The 14448-nt window shown below is 39.3% G+C and overlaps 2 protein-coding genes across 3 annotated transcripts; one reads left to right on the top strand and one right to left on the bottom strand.

Moving 5' to 3' along the window:
- Positions 1–1967: 1967 nt before the first annotated feature.
- Positions 1968–9543, bottom strand: atg9b (autophagy related 9B). 2 transcript variants are annotated; one of them, XM_077724226.1, is made up of 14 exons: positions 8855–9543; positions 8702–8744; positions 7557–7622; positions 6968–7138; positions 6036–6177; positions 5107–5855; positions 4875–5028; positions 4549–4728; positions 4198–4443; positions 3886–4118; positions 3717–3810; positions 3558–3642; positions 3320–3480; positions 1968–3236 (listed from the first exon to the last, which is right to left on the bottom strand). In XM_077724226.1, the coding sequence occupies exons 1-13, from the start codon at positions 8961–8963 to the stop codon at positions 3338–3340; spliced, it is 2415 nt and encodes an 804-aa protein (XP_077580352.1). In that variant the 5' UTR covers positions 8964–9543; the 3' UTR covers positions 1968–3236; positions 3320–3337. The 2 variants fall into 2 exon arrangements, with proteins under 2 accessions (XP_077580352.1, XP_077580353.1); XM_077724227.1 differs by having other exon boundaries at positions 1968–3211.
- Positions 9544–9615: 72 nt separating this feature from the next.
- abcb8 (ATP-binding cassette, sub-family B (MDR/TAP), member 8) lies at positions 9616–14367 on the top strand. The gene is made up of 16 exons (XM_077724228.1): positions 9616–9938; positions 10502–10829; positions 10900–11055; positions 11129–11223; positions 11290–11395; positions 11558–11719; positions 11882–11967; positions 12046–12143; positions 12215–12320; positions 12398–12431; positions 12510–12646; positions 12727–12821; positions 12881–13014; positions 13117–13264; positions 13399–13649; positions 14056–14367. Exons 1-16 carry the CDS (start codon positions 9841–9843, stop codon positions 14137–14139), a joined length of 2118 nt encoding a protein of 705 aa, XP_077580354.1. The 5' UTR covers positions 9616–9840; the 3' UTR covers positions 14140–14367.
- The last annotated feature ends 81 nt before the right edge of the window (positions 14368–14448 follow it).

Genomic DNA, 14448 nt, shown 5'->3' with positions numbered 1-14448 from the left:
ACATCAATGGTGTTAAACATTTACCGTAATAATGACATTGTTGGTTACATTCAGAAGTGTAAAGTGTTCACTGAGGCAGCCAATGCAATCCTTTAATGCCATGACCATCTTTGCTGCTGATACAAATATGGCCTGAGATAAATGATACCCTACATCCCATTTTATTATATATAATTATCCATTCATCCATCTGTCTTCTCCTGCTTATTGTGTCACAGTGGCAAATATTAACTCTGGGTATGGTGTGATGTATTTCATAATATGAATCCAAACCATCGACTAAAATCTTTATTAATACAGCACTGAACAGATTCTAATTATTGTTGGAGATCTACATTTTTACTTCTCATGGGGATCATATGACACTCGGAAGACACAGCCATAACTGAGTCTTTAAATAGGAATAAAGAAAGATAAATAAAACCTGAAGAGGTAAAAAAAAAAAAAAAAAAAAAACGAGGACACCCTGCAACCTCTTGGCTGAAACTTTTAGTGCCAACTATGAGCAACCCGCATATTTTTCCTAAGCACACATCTGAAACCTTTGAGCCGCTTCATCCACCTATGATAAAAGTGACTCATTGTATCCCGTGGACCATTGCTTTGACTACGCATTCACTTCAGCTGCTGGGCCACATGATGATTGCTTTGGAGTATCGAAGGCCTAAAAGAGCCGACAAATCACAAAGCATGAACTGTATTCAGGAACATGACTGAATCAGAATACCGAATCTCATTTTTGACATGTGTATCAACACAGTATTTTCTTTCCCGGTGACTGACAGCAGCAGGTAGTCTGGACACTCACTTGAATCAGGCCAGGCCCCCACTCGAAATTCTAGCAGACACTAAGTATGCCTGTAAGGCAGTTACTGCAGTTAGTGTCTGTACTGCTCTGAAGGTGTATTAACGTTTTAGAGCACAACATGCCTAAAAACTGACCGGTCTGAGGTTTTATTTTCTATGTAGTATCCGCAATAAATAATTACGTCATTTAGTATTCAAGCTATTCTTCAATTCACTCATTCTCCTTTTTCCATCCAATAGTTCAAGGCATTTAATTATACAGTTGTGAAATAACTGTATATCAAATCCAATCACAAATTTGGAAATGTTTTATTTGAAATAGACATCACAGCAATAACACACAAAAAAATAAAAATCAAATAAGAAGTATCTTCTACATATAAATTGATAACATATATTATGACACTGTCAAAACAAAAAAAATATTTTGGCAAGTTGCATTAATCAGCTCGTGTTTAAAATACAGAACGTGCTGTAAAACCCAGGTAATTCAGCATGAAAACATATAGCACCTTATAATGATGTCATAGGACTGGCGTACGTTTGTATGAAGATGCCAGTAGCTGACAAGACAAGAGCATATTCAGACAAAATAAAAAAAGAAAAGCCTGTTGTCAGTCTCTTTGCCATTCTTCATAAAAGCTACATTTATTAAATCCATCCTATACACACAAAGAAATGGCTTTCATTTGCAAAAGATGATAAACCAACCAAGTAATTGGGGCTGCGTGTTTATTTCAGGAAAGTGTGTATCATTTTAAGTAATTGACACAACACTAGCTAATTGGTGCTTACTGTCTTTGAGGTCAGAAGTTTATTTGCATTAATTAGGCAAATGCATATATTTGAGGGATATGTTTACTAATCTGAAGCAGATAACATACTGGAACCCAATTGGCGAGAGCCAATTATTTGACTGAATTGGGGCCACTATAAAAATTCTGTGTTTCACCTTAGAGAAACCTAAAAAAGAGCGTAACACCACTGAATAATTACTGTATTGATGCAAATAAACTGACTCCTTAATGCTAAGGCACTGCTTTAAATAATAAGGAGAACACCAGCAGTGAGGTGTGACTGCAAAAAAACTCCATTGAACTAACTCCAGTGTCTTTTACGGTTTTCAGAGGCAACATGTACACCCCCCCCCCCACACACACACACACACAAGAACTTCTAAACCTCTAAAACAAATGTGTAAGCAAAGAGCGACCTCATCAATATGGCCGATATAAAATGAGTCTTTATATACAAACATATTGAGGTGGTGACTCAGATCCCTTTCTGAGGTGTTGTATGAGCTGTGCATATGTCTATGTACAATTACAACTCTGCTTTTATATAAGTGCAAAATACTGAGCTCATGTTAACATCATGAAGCATTCAGAGAGATAAATAATGAAGCCTACATGTTTAGCATTCAGGATGTTGAAAATTATTCAGTCTTAATGCAAGATAGTATGTGGTTTAAATAAACCTGCTTTATATGTGTGTTGATACTTAGTACTTTAACGTGATGTCATCAAGTCGTTATGCATTTTGTGGGCCTAGTTTTTCTTTAGCAATGACAAAGATAAATTCATTAAAAATCATTTTGAAATACTAATACTTAGTATACATATTGGAAGTTAAAAACTAATAGGTTGAAGGATTTGTGTCGTCCATGTGAATCAAGAACTTTCAGGGGAGAAATTCTTTTGAAGGTATATATAGGTCTATTGTTGTTACATGCATGCTTGAGTCATATAAAAAATAATTTAACAAAAAAATATATTCCATAAAGTTGAAATGTAAATAACACCTGCCTCACAGATTTTGGATTTATGAATACAATTCTGTGTTGAATTTGCATGTCTTTCATTTTCAGTTTTAGGCCCAAAAGTCATCAACGATAGGCTCCAACTTACCAGTCACCATCCAGATATTACTACAATACTTGATAATACTGAACAAAATATGTGAGTGTGAGACAAAACTCTAAAATAATTGATCAAGTCCTTTAGCCCACATAATTTTCTGGCAGTAGGAGTACTACTTTGTTCATATGTGTATTGAAGCAATGTGGTCTTTTCAAGTATTTACGCATCACTATGAGACACCCAAGTGAAAATAATGCAGCGAAACACTATAACGGATGCTTGTGATGTGCACTATCAACATGTATATTGTGCATACAGAGCTTTTGGCGTTATTGCCCCCCCCATCAGTGTTTTTTATAAATACACCATGTTGTCTACTTGCATACCTACACGCACACACTCCATCTTAACAAAATAAAAACATGAATACTTCCCTGATGTCTGTGCAGAAGAAGATATAGTGGTTTCTTCATGAGAAGTCCTTGTGACAAAAGGAAGGATTTAAAGGTCCATGCTGAAAATGTTCTAAGGCCACACAGGGTTCACTAGAGAAAAAGTAAAATGTAAACACTGCAAAGGAAAAATAATAATAGTATCAGTTGACCAATTCAAAGTAACACTAAGCTACACAGCTAGAAATAAGCCACACACACCTTAAGTCATAAGGCGCTTCAGGTTCTGGTGTCTTGTTTCAGAGTGGAGCCACTGTTTATCTCTTCTTCACCTTCATCCTCCTCCTCCTCTTCTTCTTGCCACCCACCAAGTTGCACTGGTGTGACTAAAGATGGCGTCGAACTAAAATTGGCAGGATAACCTGGCAATTTTCAAATTGAGTTAGCTAAAAACATTTTTTATATTTGCCGCCAGTCTCCCGAGCGATTTTACACTTACCAGTGTGACTGGGCAGCTCTGTCATTGGCACTGAGCAATGCCATTGCCCTGAATTTCTTTGTGGGTGTGACGTCTGCTGGTGGAGCTAACGCAAAAGATGTGAGTCAATACAAGGCAAGTGGGTGGGCATGATGAGATTGGCAGCAACGAGAAATTCACCTCATGCATGTAGATGGCGTGAAGGCTCATCTCTGCCGAGGCAAACTCAGAGTGAAGTGTATTGCTTCGTAAATGGCTGTCGCTGAATGACATACTAATAGAAACAGAAGTTCAATAGTAAATTGTGTGTGTGTGTGTGTGGGTGAAATGTCTGAGATCTGTCAGGTACCTGTCTATGACAGTTCGATCACTGTGGTACATGGTGTTGTCTGGATGTAACACTTGGTGGCGTTGGGTGCGACCCCGGCCCGTGTGCGGTAGCTGAGAGGTGGACAAAGACGCCAGGACGCTGGCGGCCGCCGACGCTGCCGTGCTCGGCGGGATGAAGCGGTGATCTCTGCCTTGTAGTCCTGACGCAGTGAGGACGGGGTGCGCCAAGACACTGGCTAGCAGATTATCAGGCTGGGCACAATTGAAACAACTTGGTGATGAATCGAAATTTGAACAGTGATGCGCTGTGTCTGCTTGAAGGATTTCTCACCCCAGTAGCAGACTCATTGGACTGTAGTGATGTACATAGCGGAGCCTCAGAAAGCAGCAGCTGTGTGGACGGACCACCTTGCGCATCATGATGCACCTTCTCCTTGAGTTGACTGATGAACACAGAGCTTTCCAATGGTGGCTGCCAGTGTGGGTTTTTAATGGTGAAATGCATGAGTGACAACTCTGTCTTGCCGTTCTCTGCCTGCTGGTACACTGATGCCTCTGTCTGGCCCTCCGAGAGCCACTAGACGATCAGACATATTTATAACAAAAAAAAGTCATTAGTAACGTGGCATTTGTAGAAAGATTGTACAGTAAATGGTGTTAATGAGTGTAGCAGCATGCTTACAGTTGGGTTCCCATGACGTCTGATGTCCATCTGCGCAAAGGAGCAGATGTCTCCCACACCAACGACTTCCACAGTGAAATTCCTAAAGAAATCGACAATCTCCAGACTCTTGCTCCTCAGCAGGAAGATGAGGATAAAGGGTGTAACAATGGGACTGAGCAGCTCCTCCAGGATGAACACCTGCTTGCAACAAAACAGTTTAGTGTCCTTGAAAAATATAATGTGCATGCAAATTGACTCAAAATGAGGAGTAAAACCCACAACAAAAGCTCATTAGGAATTAACTAGAAAGACTGTGCCCATCTATCGAGGTTTTCCCTGCTCACCGCTTTGTACTGAAACAGCTGTGCCACTTCATCACGGGTTTCACTCTTGTTAGCGTTGCCCCTCCAGTGGTCAGGCATGTAGTGGATGTGGGCCAGCATACACTGCAGCAGCTGTTCTGGGCACCAAACCATATGTTCGTCTGGGATGAATGACCTTGTTTGGAGCAAAAGCAAGCACATATTTTAGTCATATAGATGCAGAACCATTAGACATACAGCCTGAATAACCCACCTGGTGATGGTGATAACCACTCCTAACACAGTGATCCCAGTCAGAATGTGCTGCACGGTCAAGACGTCTTCGTCGTAGACAGTCAGCGCGATAAGCACAGCCAACACGGAGCCCGAGAAGAAGGCGACGTTTTTAGCCATCACAGTGAGCAGTGGCGACGTGAAGGAGTTCATGTATTTGGATGTGGGCTTGTAGCCTCGACCCATGCGTCCGTGCAGTTCGTGGTTCAGCTCGTTGAAGTGGCGCAGGTACAGTCGGCCATAAAGGGACCAGCGGCGTGCGCCAAGGCTCCCGGGCTCACGTCGAATGATTTCGGTGTAGCTGAAGAACGCGTAGAGAACCTGCCAGACCAGAATGAAGGGACAGAGCAGCAGATTGGCCACACCCATGAGCAGAATGACCCTGCTGAGTTGCTGCGCCAGTTCTAGCCGATTGCTGTTGCGCTTGTACTTAGGGTGCAGGTTCCATTTGTTTTGGAACAGCGAGCCGGGGCCCCAGAAGAGGATGAGCTCAAAGTTGTACTTCAAGCCCTGCGTGAGGAAAATGACTTCACCCAGTAGGGGGAGCTGAAGCCGCACGGGAAGCAAGGATTTGTTGATCATGGCCACCATGTAGTTCTTGAAACGCAATATGCGGTGATAGATGTCCAATTCTGTCAGTTCTCTCTTGTGGACGCACATTTGCTGTTCTCGCTGCAGGCTGATGAGACGGTCCTGGACTTCTTGCCATGTGAAGTTGCATAGTTCATCCTAGGAAAAAGAGTCAATGGATTCACATTGTTATGTTGCATATTGAGTTGATGCATGGATATACTGCATATACCAGAAAATAGGTAATATAATTCTAAATCATTGTGTGAGTTTGACCAATGATATGCTATAGGCATGTTAACTCATTGGCTGCCAATGAATCAAGAGTAAAATGTTTACCATTCTGATCTTCAGTGCCTTAATGTAGAACTGCCGAATCTCCCAGTAGCTCAGAACGTTGCAAAAGACTTTGATGAGTCGATAGATCCAAAAGATGGTGGCCATAATAAGAAGAAATATGTTCCATCTGTTCTCTTGAATTCTGAATAAGAAAAAGGTCAGTACATATAATCTTATCTTGAGTTTAAAAATACTTAGGAGTGAGAGATTATGAAAGTTATGCTGGGTGTTCTTATGTTTAGCAGATGTAAATTATCATGTTTGAGGGAAAAACATTCTTTTTGAGGGAAAAAGTCATTTATTTGTGTTATATTAGTTAAACTATTCAGAGGGGGGAAAACAATGTTATAAAATGGATTAAAAAAAACAAAAACAAAACAGTCATTTCATTGTTATTTTAAATATGACCTTAAATAATTGTGTAGCTGTGGAAAGCAATCACTATGCGGAAAATATAATAATAACATAGTTGAAGGTTTAGCTCCTAGCCTGCCAGTGTGAAGTGTCACGTAGCAGGCAGCGTCAGCCAAAATGTTGGTGTCTCCGCTGACCACTTTCACCTTACTGACACAGATCAATTACTAACTGTGGAACATAACAACTTCCCAGTGTCATCAACGCTTACGTGTTGCAACAGGAAAACTAATCACAAGATAATAAAAAAGGAACAACTTGTTCCTTTTCCATGATACATACATACCCCTGTCTTCTTAAGACATAAACTATCTCAGTAAACAACTCCAACATGTTTATGGAAAAATATCTTCCCTAAAAGTTCTTTGACAAAGCCAAACATTTGAAATTGTGTCTCCATGTTTTGCCCTGAATATCCACCATAGATGACAACAATATCACTATGAATTCTATACTGTTTTTTCACCCCCCAAAAAATACTTCAACAAAAACAAACTGTTAAAAAAAGGTTGTTTTACCTCTGAGTGCACTGCTGACTGGGAAGAAGTGCATCAGGGATTGTGACCTTGCTCCTGTCCAATGGGTTATAGCCAGGGCCCGTGTGATTGACAGGTCGGTTGGCGAACAAGACATCATACTCCACACAGTTGACCAAAAATGTTGTGAAAGTGACGACAAACAAAAACTGACTGTTGAGACAAAAAAAAATGGATCAACACCAATTTATAAGTGACAAATTACACTGGCATTGCACAAAAGGTGACAGATGACATAGTAAAATGAGAATGACAATTAAACATGTATCATTGGGTAGTTGTGTACAAGTTAGTACTATTGCAAATAATGAGTCATTGGGCTGTCATTAGAAAGTTATGAGTTCATGATGGCTTGCATTTATGCGAGCTGAGGCTACATTCAGATAAACAAGCAGATCAAGACCTAAAAATAGGAAAGCACCAACTGGGAGAGCGCGGGAAAAAAAGCTATAATAGAAATACAGATGACTACAGCCTGGATTGGTTTCTAATCAATCTCAGGACAAAAATAACATGATCTTCATGTGGGATTATTTAGGATAATATTCAGTTAGGTGGTTTTCATACTTACACTAGCTCAAAGAACTCCGAAAGCAACATACAGGCAAAACCATTCTTTTGATGAAAATGATAGATTTGGACACATAAATTAAGGATAAACAACATATTGGTCAAATAGAAGTCTTCATGTGAGTAGTAACACTTTAAGAAAAAAATATTAATGTAGATATTGTAGATATTAATAAGAGTTCGACCATTTTTTATAGGGGATGCTCAGAAGACAAAAAAAACAACAACCTATAGTTTATCATGGGTCACCACATAGCAATCAAAAAAGAAATGTGCAAGTTAAGCTAATTCCACCACAGAAATGGGTGCGTTTGCTCAGTCAAATAGTAATCATTTACCAAAAAATGTTGACACTAGCCCCCAAGAAAAAAACATCTATAGCAGTATAGATAATAAAATAGTATTACTATATTTGATAGAGTGGTAATATTATGTCTTAAATGTGAGTCATTTTTCTTTATTTTAGTGGTTTAATTCTCCTTTAGTCAAAGGAAAAAAATGGTAATGGTCAGGTCTGTCATAAGCAGAGAGCTGAACTACCAAACTTCTGTGACACATAAAGAACACAGAGCATGTTTGTGCTTCTACTGATGTTATGCTTATAATGATTAGTTAGTTATACTGTCTGCTTGCTCTGGTTTGTATGTGTGTGCTCTCTTAAACTAACCAGCATCACAGATGGTGGATTCTGGGTCATGTAAGCCACAATATGAATATTTGATACAATGGAAGTTTGGCCTTCATGACTCAACAACGTGATGTCTACATATGGGAGATGTGGTAAGAAGGTCTCAATTTTTATGATTGTGTTTCTTTGATTAATTAATTTGAAAATTGTTTTTTTTTAATTTATTTTAAGTTTGGATTTATGAACATATACATTTAAAAACTTAAAAAAACGAAAATATCACTCTGCAAAGTGGTTTGATTGAGTATTGAAGCCACATATTGTTGACTTAAATACAAAATACTTTGATAAAAATCTAAATGAGTAGTCAGGTCAACCAATGAAATATTTAAATCATCAACTGGTTTAAACTGGGAGGACATCAATTAAATGAGAAAGCAGTACAATTTGGATTATTATTAAATGATCATTAGAGATCATGATATACAGTTATATGTCACAGATAAAAAAAGGATATTCGAGTGAAGAAGTTATCCAAATTCTTGATGTGATGCCATGAATCTGCAAGAGAAAAAGAAGGGAAATGATGAGAGGACAATCAACTGCAATCGCAGTTAGACTTGTATGTCAATAACTTTCTGTTTTTGCATCCTCTGTCATAACATGTTTACCTTTCAGGCCTTCGGGCACATGGAGCAGCAAATCCTCCTCTCCTGGTGGAGAATCCTCCTCCAGGTCCTCAATCCTCTGGTACTCCCGGTAAGCTTCCAAATTGGCCATGATTGCGCTTCACATTCTCCCCCTCCGTCAATTTACTGAATAAGTAACTGTGACATCTCCTGTGTGACCATCTGAAACGAAGATCTTCAGAACTGAGGCCACATTCTGCAGCTTTGGCTCCAATTCAGGCTAGCCACGAGCTAAATTACAGTGACAACTTGCGATCGCTTGTGACGTAACCTTCCCAAATTTCCCAGAGGAATATTCGTTTTGTGATCAAGGAGTGTGATACGAGATCCGTACAAGAAAACGCAATCCTATTTGAAGAGGAGGGAGAATATGTTGACTGGTGCGGGGATGATTCACCCAGTCGAGCGTGGTTGAGTAGAGTGACACGGTTTGTTTTGTTCCCGACTTGCCCCGGTCATCCGCGGGTGTCAAACTCCTTTGGATCCTCGTTCAGAGTAAAGAAAAAACAACCGTGACTAGCGATCTTAAAGGTCCGCATGAGTTCACCTTGTAGCATACTCAAATTTTGTGGATCAGGCTTCAAGTCCGCTCAGATCGCTTCCAAAAACACAACATATCTTGCGTGTGCGCCTACTGTTTTTGTCTTACACAAACAAACGTCACTACAGGTTTTAGCCATGACTAGATCCGGCACAGAACTGTAGTTCTCACGCGTGTAAACATGCGCAACTTTCCTGTTCGTTGGTTTCGGAAAGTGAAACAAAAAATAACATTATTAAATAATAAAGGTAATACTTCTATGCCCTTGGATAATTGCTTACTTCTAAAACGAATAATAAAGTACTCTAAAAATAACAAGCTAGTCTTCCGTAAGGAGTGCATTCTGGGTATATTCAATATGGCAGCGTGCATTTAGCCATAGAAAGGCTGATATTTGTAATAATTTCTTCTTAGTAAAGGAGTTAAAATGTGGTATTGTGGGACAGTAAAATGTGCTCCACCAGCCCGGTTGCTGTCGTTACATCTACATTGCCATAAAACTACAGGTTTATGGAAATATTCACGGTAGGTTAATGTGACCCGCTAGTGTAGCTCACTAATGACAGCTTACTGTGTCCCTTCAACCACTTTTACACAGTCGGTAATTGGCTTGTATGCACGTTGTTTGTTTGTAACCTTTAAACTTGTGTTTTGTCGTTTATAATCATTTTACAACTGAAATACCTATGCATGTTAATGTTTTCTGTAATGCAATACATGCTTATAAGTTAGTTAAGCAAATCAGAAAACCAAACATTGACAATAATTCATTTAGATTTTTAAATATTTTATTCCATTGATAACCAGCTAGTTAAGCCCTATAAATACTTGGTACTAATCAATAAACATTCAAGGAGTTTGGTACACTCATATTCAATCTTTCTCATAATATCCATACAAGTATATTAATATAGAACTATATCTATACATTATAATCAGTCATATTTTCTGGGCATTACAGTAAACTAATGTGTTTAGAAAAGACAGTTACAGTCAGACTGCCTGCAAGGTACAATAGAAAATGGATGGATATTGGTCCATCACATACAATTATGAAGGGATATAATCATTTCATTTGTGTACTACAGATTATATTCATCTTTAGGGCGCAGTGGATGCAACACTTCATGTCAAAACGGGACTGTCACCAATCGTTTATGGACTGTGGCTCAGAGAGCCGTGCGACAATCTGCCGCACGGGTTCCTAAACAATCAGGCGTCACACAGAGGTTAATCCTCGCCCCAGCAACACTTCTAGTATGCGGGCGACTATTTTGCCACACGGCGCAATGCGAGGCAGATGTCAACAACAACATTATCCAAGTGGAGAGAGTGACCAAAAATCCTGAGTTCAAATGGCACATCCTATGGGAGTTTGTGAAACCTCAGCTGTTTGCGCTGACATGCGCTGCCCTGGTGAGTGCTGAATATGAATATGTGCAACATTCATCACTTTAATAAATAACTAATATGCCTTTCTTTTTAGCTTGCTTTTGGTGCTGCCATTTTAAACATTCAAATCCCGTTGATGCTTGGCGAACTGGTGAATGTTGTAGCTCGTTACCTGAGGGAACACACTGGGAGTTATGTCCATGAAATAAGGGGTCCAGCTTTTAAATTGCTTGGTCTTTATGGCATCCAAGTAAGTTAGTAATTTAAACAAACTACATGTGTTATGCTGTGTTATTTGTTTACATCTGGAATTGCAAAAACAGGGCTTACTGACAAGTGGCTACATCATTCTGCTATCGAGGGTTGGAGAAAGAGTAGCAGTGGACATGAGGAAAACTCTTTTTGCATCCCTACTGAGGTACATGTTGCTAACTGCTCTATCTATATAGGTCACATTCTGTCACATTTTATCTGTGTCTCTCAGGCAAGATGTGGCTTTCTTTGATGCCAACAAAACTGGACAACTGGTGAATCGCTTGACTGCTGACATTCAGGAGTTCAAATCTTCCTTTAAATTGGTTATTTCCCAGGTACATTTAATGCATCCTGTTCTTCATTTACAGTATTGCTTTATTTATTTTTATTCAAGGTGGGGAATTTGGCCTACATTCACAGCAGCAGCCACTATTTTACGAAGTTCAGTATCACTTGTCATGATTCCATGTCTAATTTATGAATTTGCTTGCCTTCAGGGACTGCGGAGTATCACACAGACAGTGGGGTGCTTTGTGTCACTTTACGTCATCTCGCCAAAACTCACAGGGTTGACCGTGATAGTGCTTCCATGTCTTGTGGGAGCGGGTGCTCTCATTGGCTCGTTTCTCCGCAGACTTTCTCGTTTGGCTCAGGAACAGGTGCGGAAAGGCTTTTTTTCCCCTATTCCTAAAGCTGGCAAATAAATAAATAAATACATGAATTGGAAATAGCGTAGCTATTAAATTGCAATTGGACTGAATCCACAAATAACATTTTATGTAACTATATTAACAATTGTGTATCTGTGTGTTTTTTTGAAGGTTGCCAAAGCAACTGGAGTGGCTGATGAGGCTCTTGGAAATGTCCGAACAGTGAAAGCTTTTGCCATGGAAGAACGGGAACTACAGTAAGTGGACAGTTTTATACTCAATGTGCTCACTGTTTCAGAGCTAATAAAGCTTCATTCCCGCTATTTCTCTCACAGGTTGTATGCGTACGAAGTTGAAAAATCTTCTGAAATGAATGAAAATCTTGGGACAGGAATAGCAGTTTTCCAGGGTCTTTCGAATATTGCCCTCAACTGTGAGTCTGTTCATTTTAATCAAAAAATGATCATTTTTCCAGTATTGGCAATTAATTTTATGTCATTGCAGGCATTGTTCTTGGAACTATTTTTGCCGGAGGAACTCTAATTTCAAACAATGATATGTCACCCGGTGATCTCATGTCTTTCTTGGTTGCTTCACAGACAGTACAGAGGTAAAAGAAATATCTCACTGGACAAACAGGTTTTATGTAATCAATATTTTATTTAATGTATTTTTTTTCATTGTCAGATCCTTGGCCAGTATATCTATCCTTTTTGGCCAAGTAAGTGCTTTCTGGTACAGCAGAAGATAACCACTTTGTTGACTTTGGTTTGCTTAATGTTCCACATATTCGCTTTAGATGGTGAGAGGAACGAGCGCCGGTGCACGTGTTTTTGAATATTTGTCGCTGAAGCCTTCCATCCCCCTTTCTGGCGGTGGTCGCATCCCGTACCATTCACTCACAGGAAGAGTTGATTTTCTTAATATTTCATTCAGGTTGGACATTTTCTTTAGAAACGCAGTGTTTAGAAATGTTTAAACATACCATTCAGTCTTTATTTCTTGTGACTTTTTAGCTATCCGACAAGACCAGGTCATCAGATTTTGGAAAGGTTCAACTTAACACTGCCACCTGGCAAAACAATTGCCCTTGTTGGGGAATCTGGAGGAGGTACTTTTTTTAATAAATTTGAACTGCGTAATTATAGTATAACATTTTATTTCTTTTAGGAAAGTCCACAGTAGCATCCCTTATGGAGCGTTTCTATGACCCGACAAGCGGCGTAGTAATGTTGGACGGACTTGACATCCGAACTCTTGATCTCTGCTGGCTCAGGGGACAAGTTATCGGATTTATCAATCAGGTAAAACAAATCAAGCTTTAAATTTGGTTGAAAAAATACTGGATACTGTCTTTCCCTAAACACAAGTTTGGAATTTGAACCATGTTATGTTTTCCTCTGTAGGAGCCTGTTCTTTTTGGAGCATCCATCATGGACAACATCCGCTTTGGGAAACCTGAGGCTACTGACGCTGAGGTCTTTGAGGCTGCCAAACAAGCTAATGCACATCGCTTTATTGAAAGTTTCCCGGACGGCTACAATACTGTGCTCGGTACAAGACTAATAATGTTTTGGGTCGTGTTTAAAATATTTATCCCCCTTGTTCCCTGATGAATCTGTGTAGTACTTTAGATTATAATGGTTTTTGTGTTAAATATTGGAAATTACATCTACTTTGTATCACAGGAGAACGAGGTGTGACTTTATCAGGAGGCCAGAAACAGCGCGTTGCTATTGCTCGTGCCCTCATCAAGAACCCGAGCATCTTAGTACTGGATGAGGCCACAAGCGCCTTGGATGCAGAGTCAGAAAGTGTGGTGCAGGATGCGCTGGACCGGGCTACTCAGGGGCGCACCGTGCTGATCATTGCCCATCGCCTGAGCACCATACAAGCAGCTGACCTCATCTGTGTCATGAGCAACGGGCGCATCGTTGAAGTGAGTTTGCTGGACGTCAGAGAAGTAGAACAATTAGTGAAACCTATTGTTGGAGTCATATAATTGTCTACTAAAAAATGCAGATATTTGCTTCATTGGCTGAAATTGAGATGGTAGCGGATTAACAATATTCAGGCACTGCCATGTGGCAAACTACCTTAATTTTCTGACTACTATAAGTAACGTCAGGATAACTATAGCCTAAAAAAACAACTTAACAGGCTGTCTGTGGTCAGAAATGAAACAAAAAACATAAGTCGCACTTGAGTATTAGTTGCCAAACACTGAAAATTACTGTCCAGAAAATTTAACAATTTAAATCCACAACAGAAGGATAAAAAAGTCACTTCATTGATAAGAGTTGAGTTGCTGAATGAGGATTTTATTTGGAAATGTCTTTTTAAAGGCTGGGACTCATACTGAACTGCTGGGCCGAAGAGGACTTTATTCCGACCTGATCCGAAGACAAAGAGCACAGGGACAGAAATGAACTACACGTGTACAGTAGAGTTAATTTACTATTTTTCTCCTATGATCAGACATAGTTTTTAATTAAATGGACCAACTGGACCAGACTGTGAATAAATGTATGTAAAGAAAAATAAACTAGTACTACTAATACAATGTATTTAATATTTTTTTTGTATTAGCCTACCTCTATTCATTAAACTGAACAGTTATGAAATGAAAAAAAATAAATGACATTGAGCCTACCATTTTTCAAATGGCATTATTTCCACGATGAGATTTTATATATATATATTTTTATTATAACTAATCCGTAGTGTTTCTCGAGTAT

Source organism: Stigmatopora nigra, chromosome 9, assembly GCF_051989575.1.
Source record: "Stigmatopora nigra isolate UIUO_SnigA chromosome 9, RoL_Snig_1.1, whole genome shotgun sequence".
Classification (NCBI taxonomy): domain Eukaryota; kingdom Metazoa; phylum Chordata; class Actinopteri; order Syngnathiformes; family Syngnathidae; genus Stigmatopora; species Stigmatopora nigra.
The sequence above is the reverse complement of the archived record's forward strand: the minus strand, read 5'-3'. Positions and strand labels throughout refer to the sequence as shown.

Coding starts and splice junctions, on each gene's coding strand:
- atg9b (XM_077724226.1), bottom strand. CDS start 8,963: ATGGCCAATTTGGAAGCTTACCGGGAGTACCAGAGGATTGAGGACCTG. Junction 6,178..6,967: donor AGTCAGCAGTGCACTCAGAG/GTAAAACAACCT, acceptor TTTCTTATTCAG/AATTCAAGAGAACAGATGGA. Junction 3,811..3,885: donor GATCGAACTGTCATAGACAG/GTACCTGACAGA, acceptor TGTTTCTATTAG/TATGTCATTCAGCGACAGCC.
- abcb8 (XM_077724228.1), top strand. CDS start 9,841: ATGTGGTATTGTGGGACAGTAAAATGTGCTCCACCAGCCCGGTTGCTG. Junction 10,830..10,899: donor CGCTGACATGCGCTGCCCTG/GTGAGTGCTGAA, acceptor CTTTCTTTTTAG/CTTGCTTTTGGTGCTGCCAT. Junction 12,144..12,214: donor TTCGAATATTGCCCTCAACT/GTGAGTCTGTTC, acceptor ATGTCATTGCAG/GCATTGTTCTTGGAACTATT.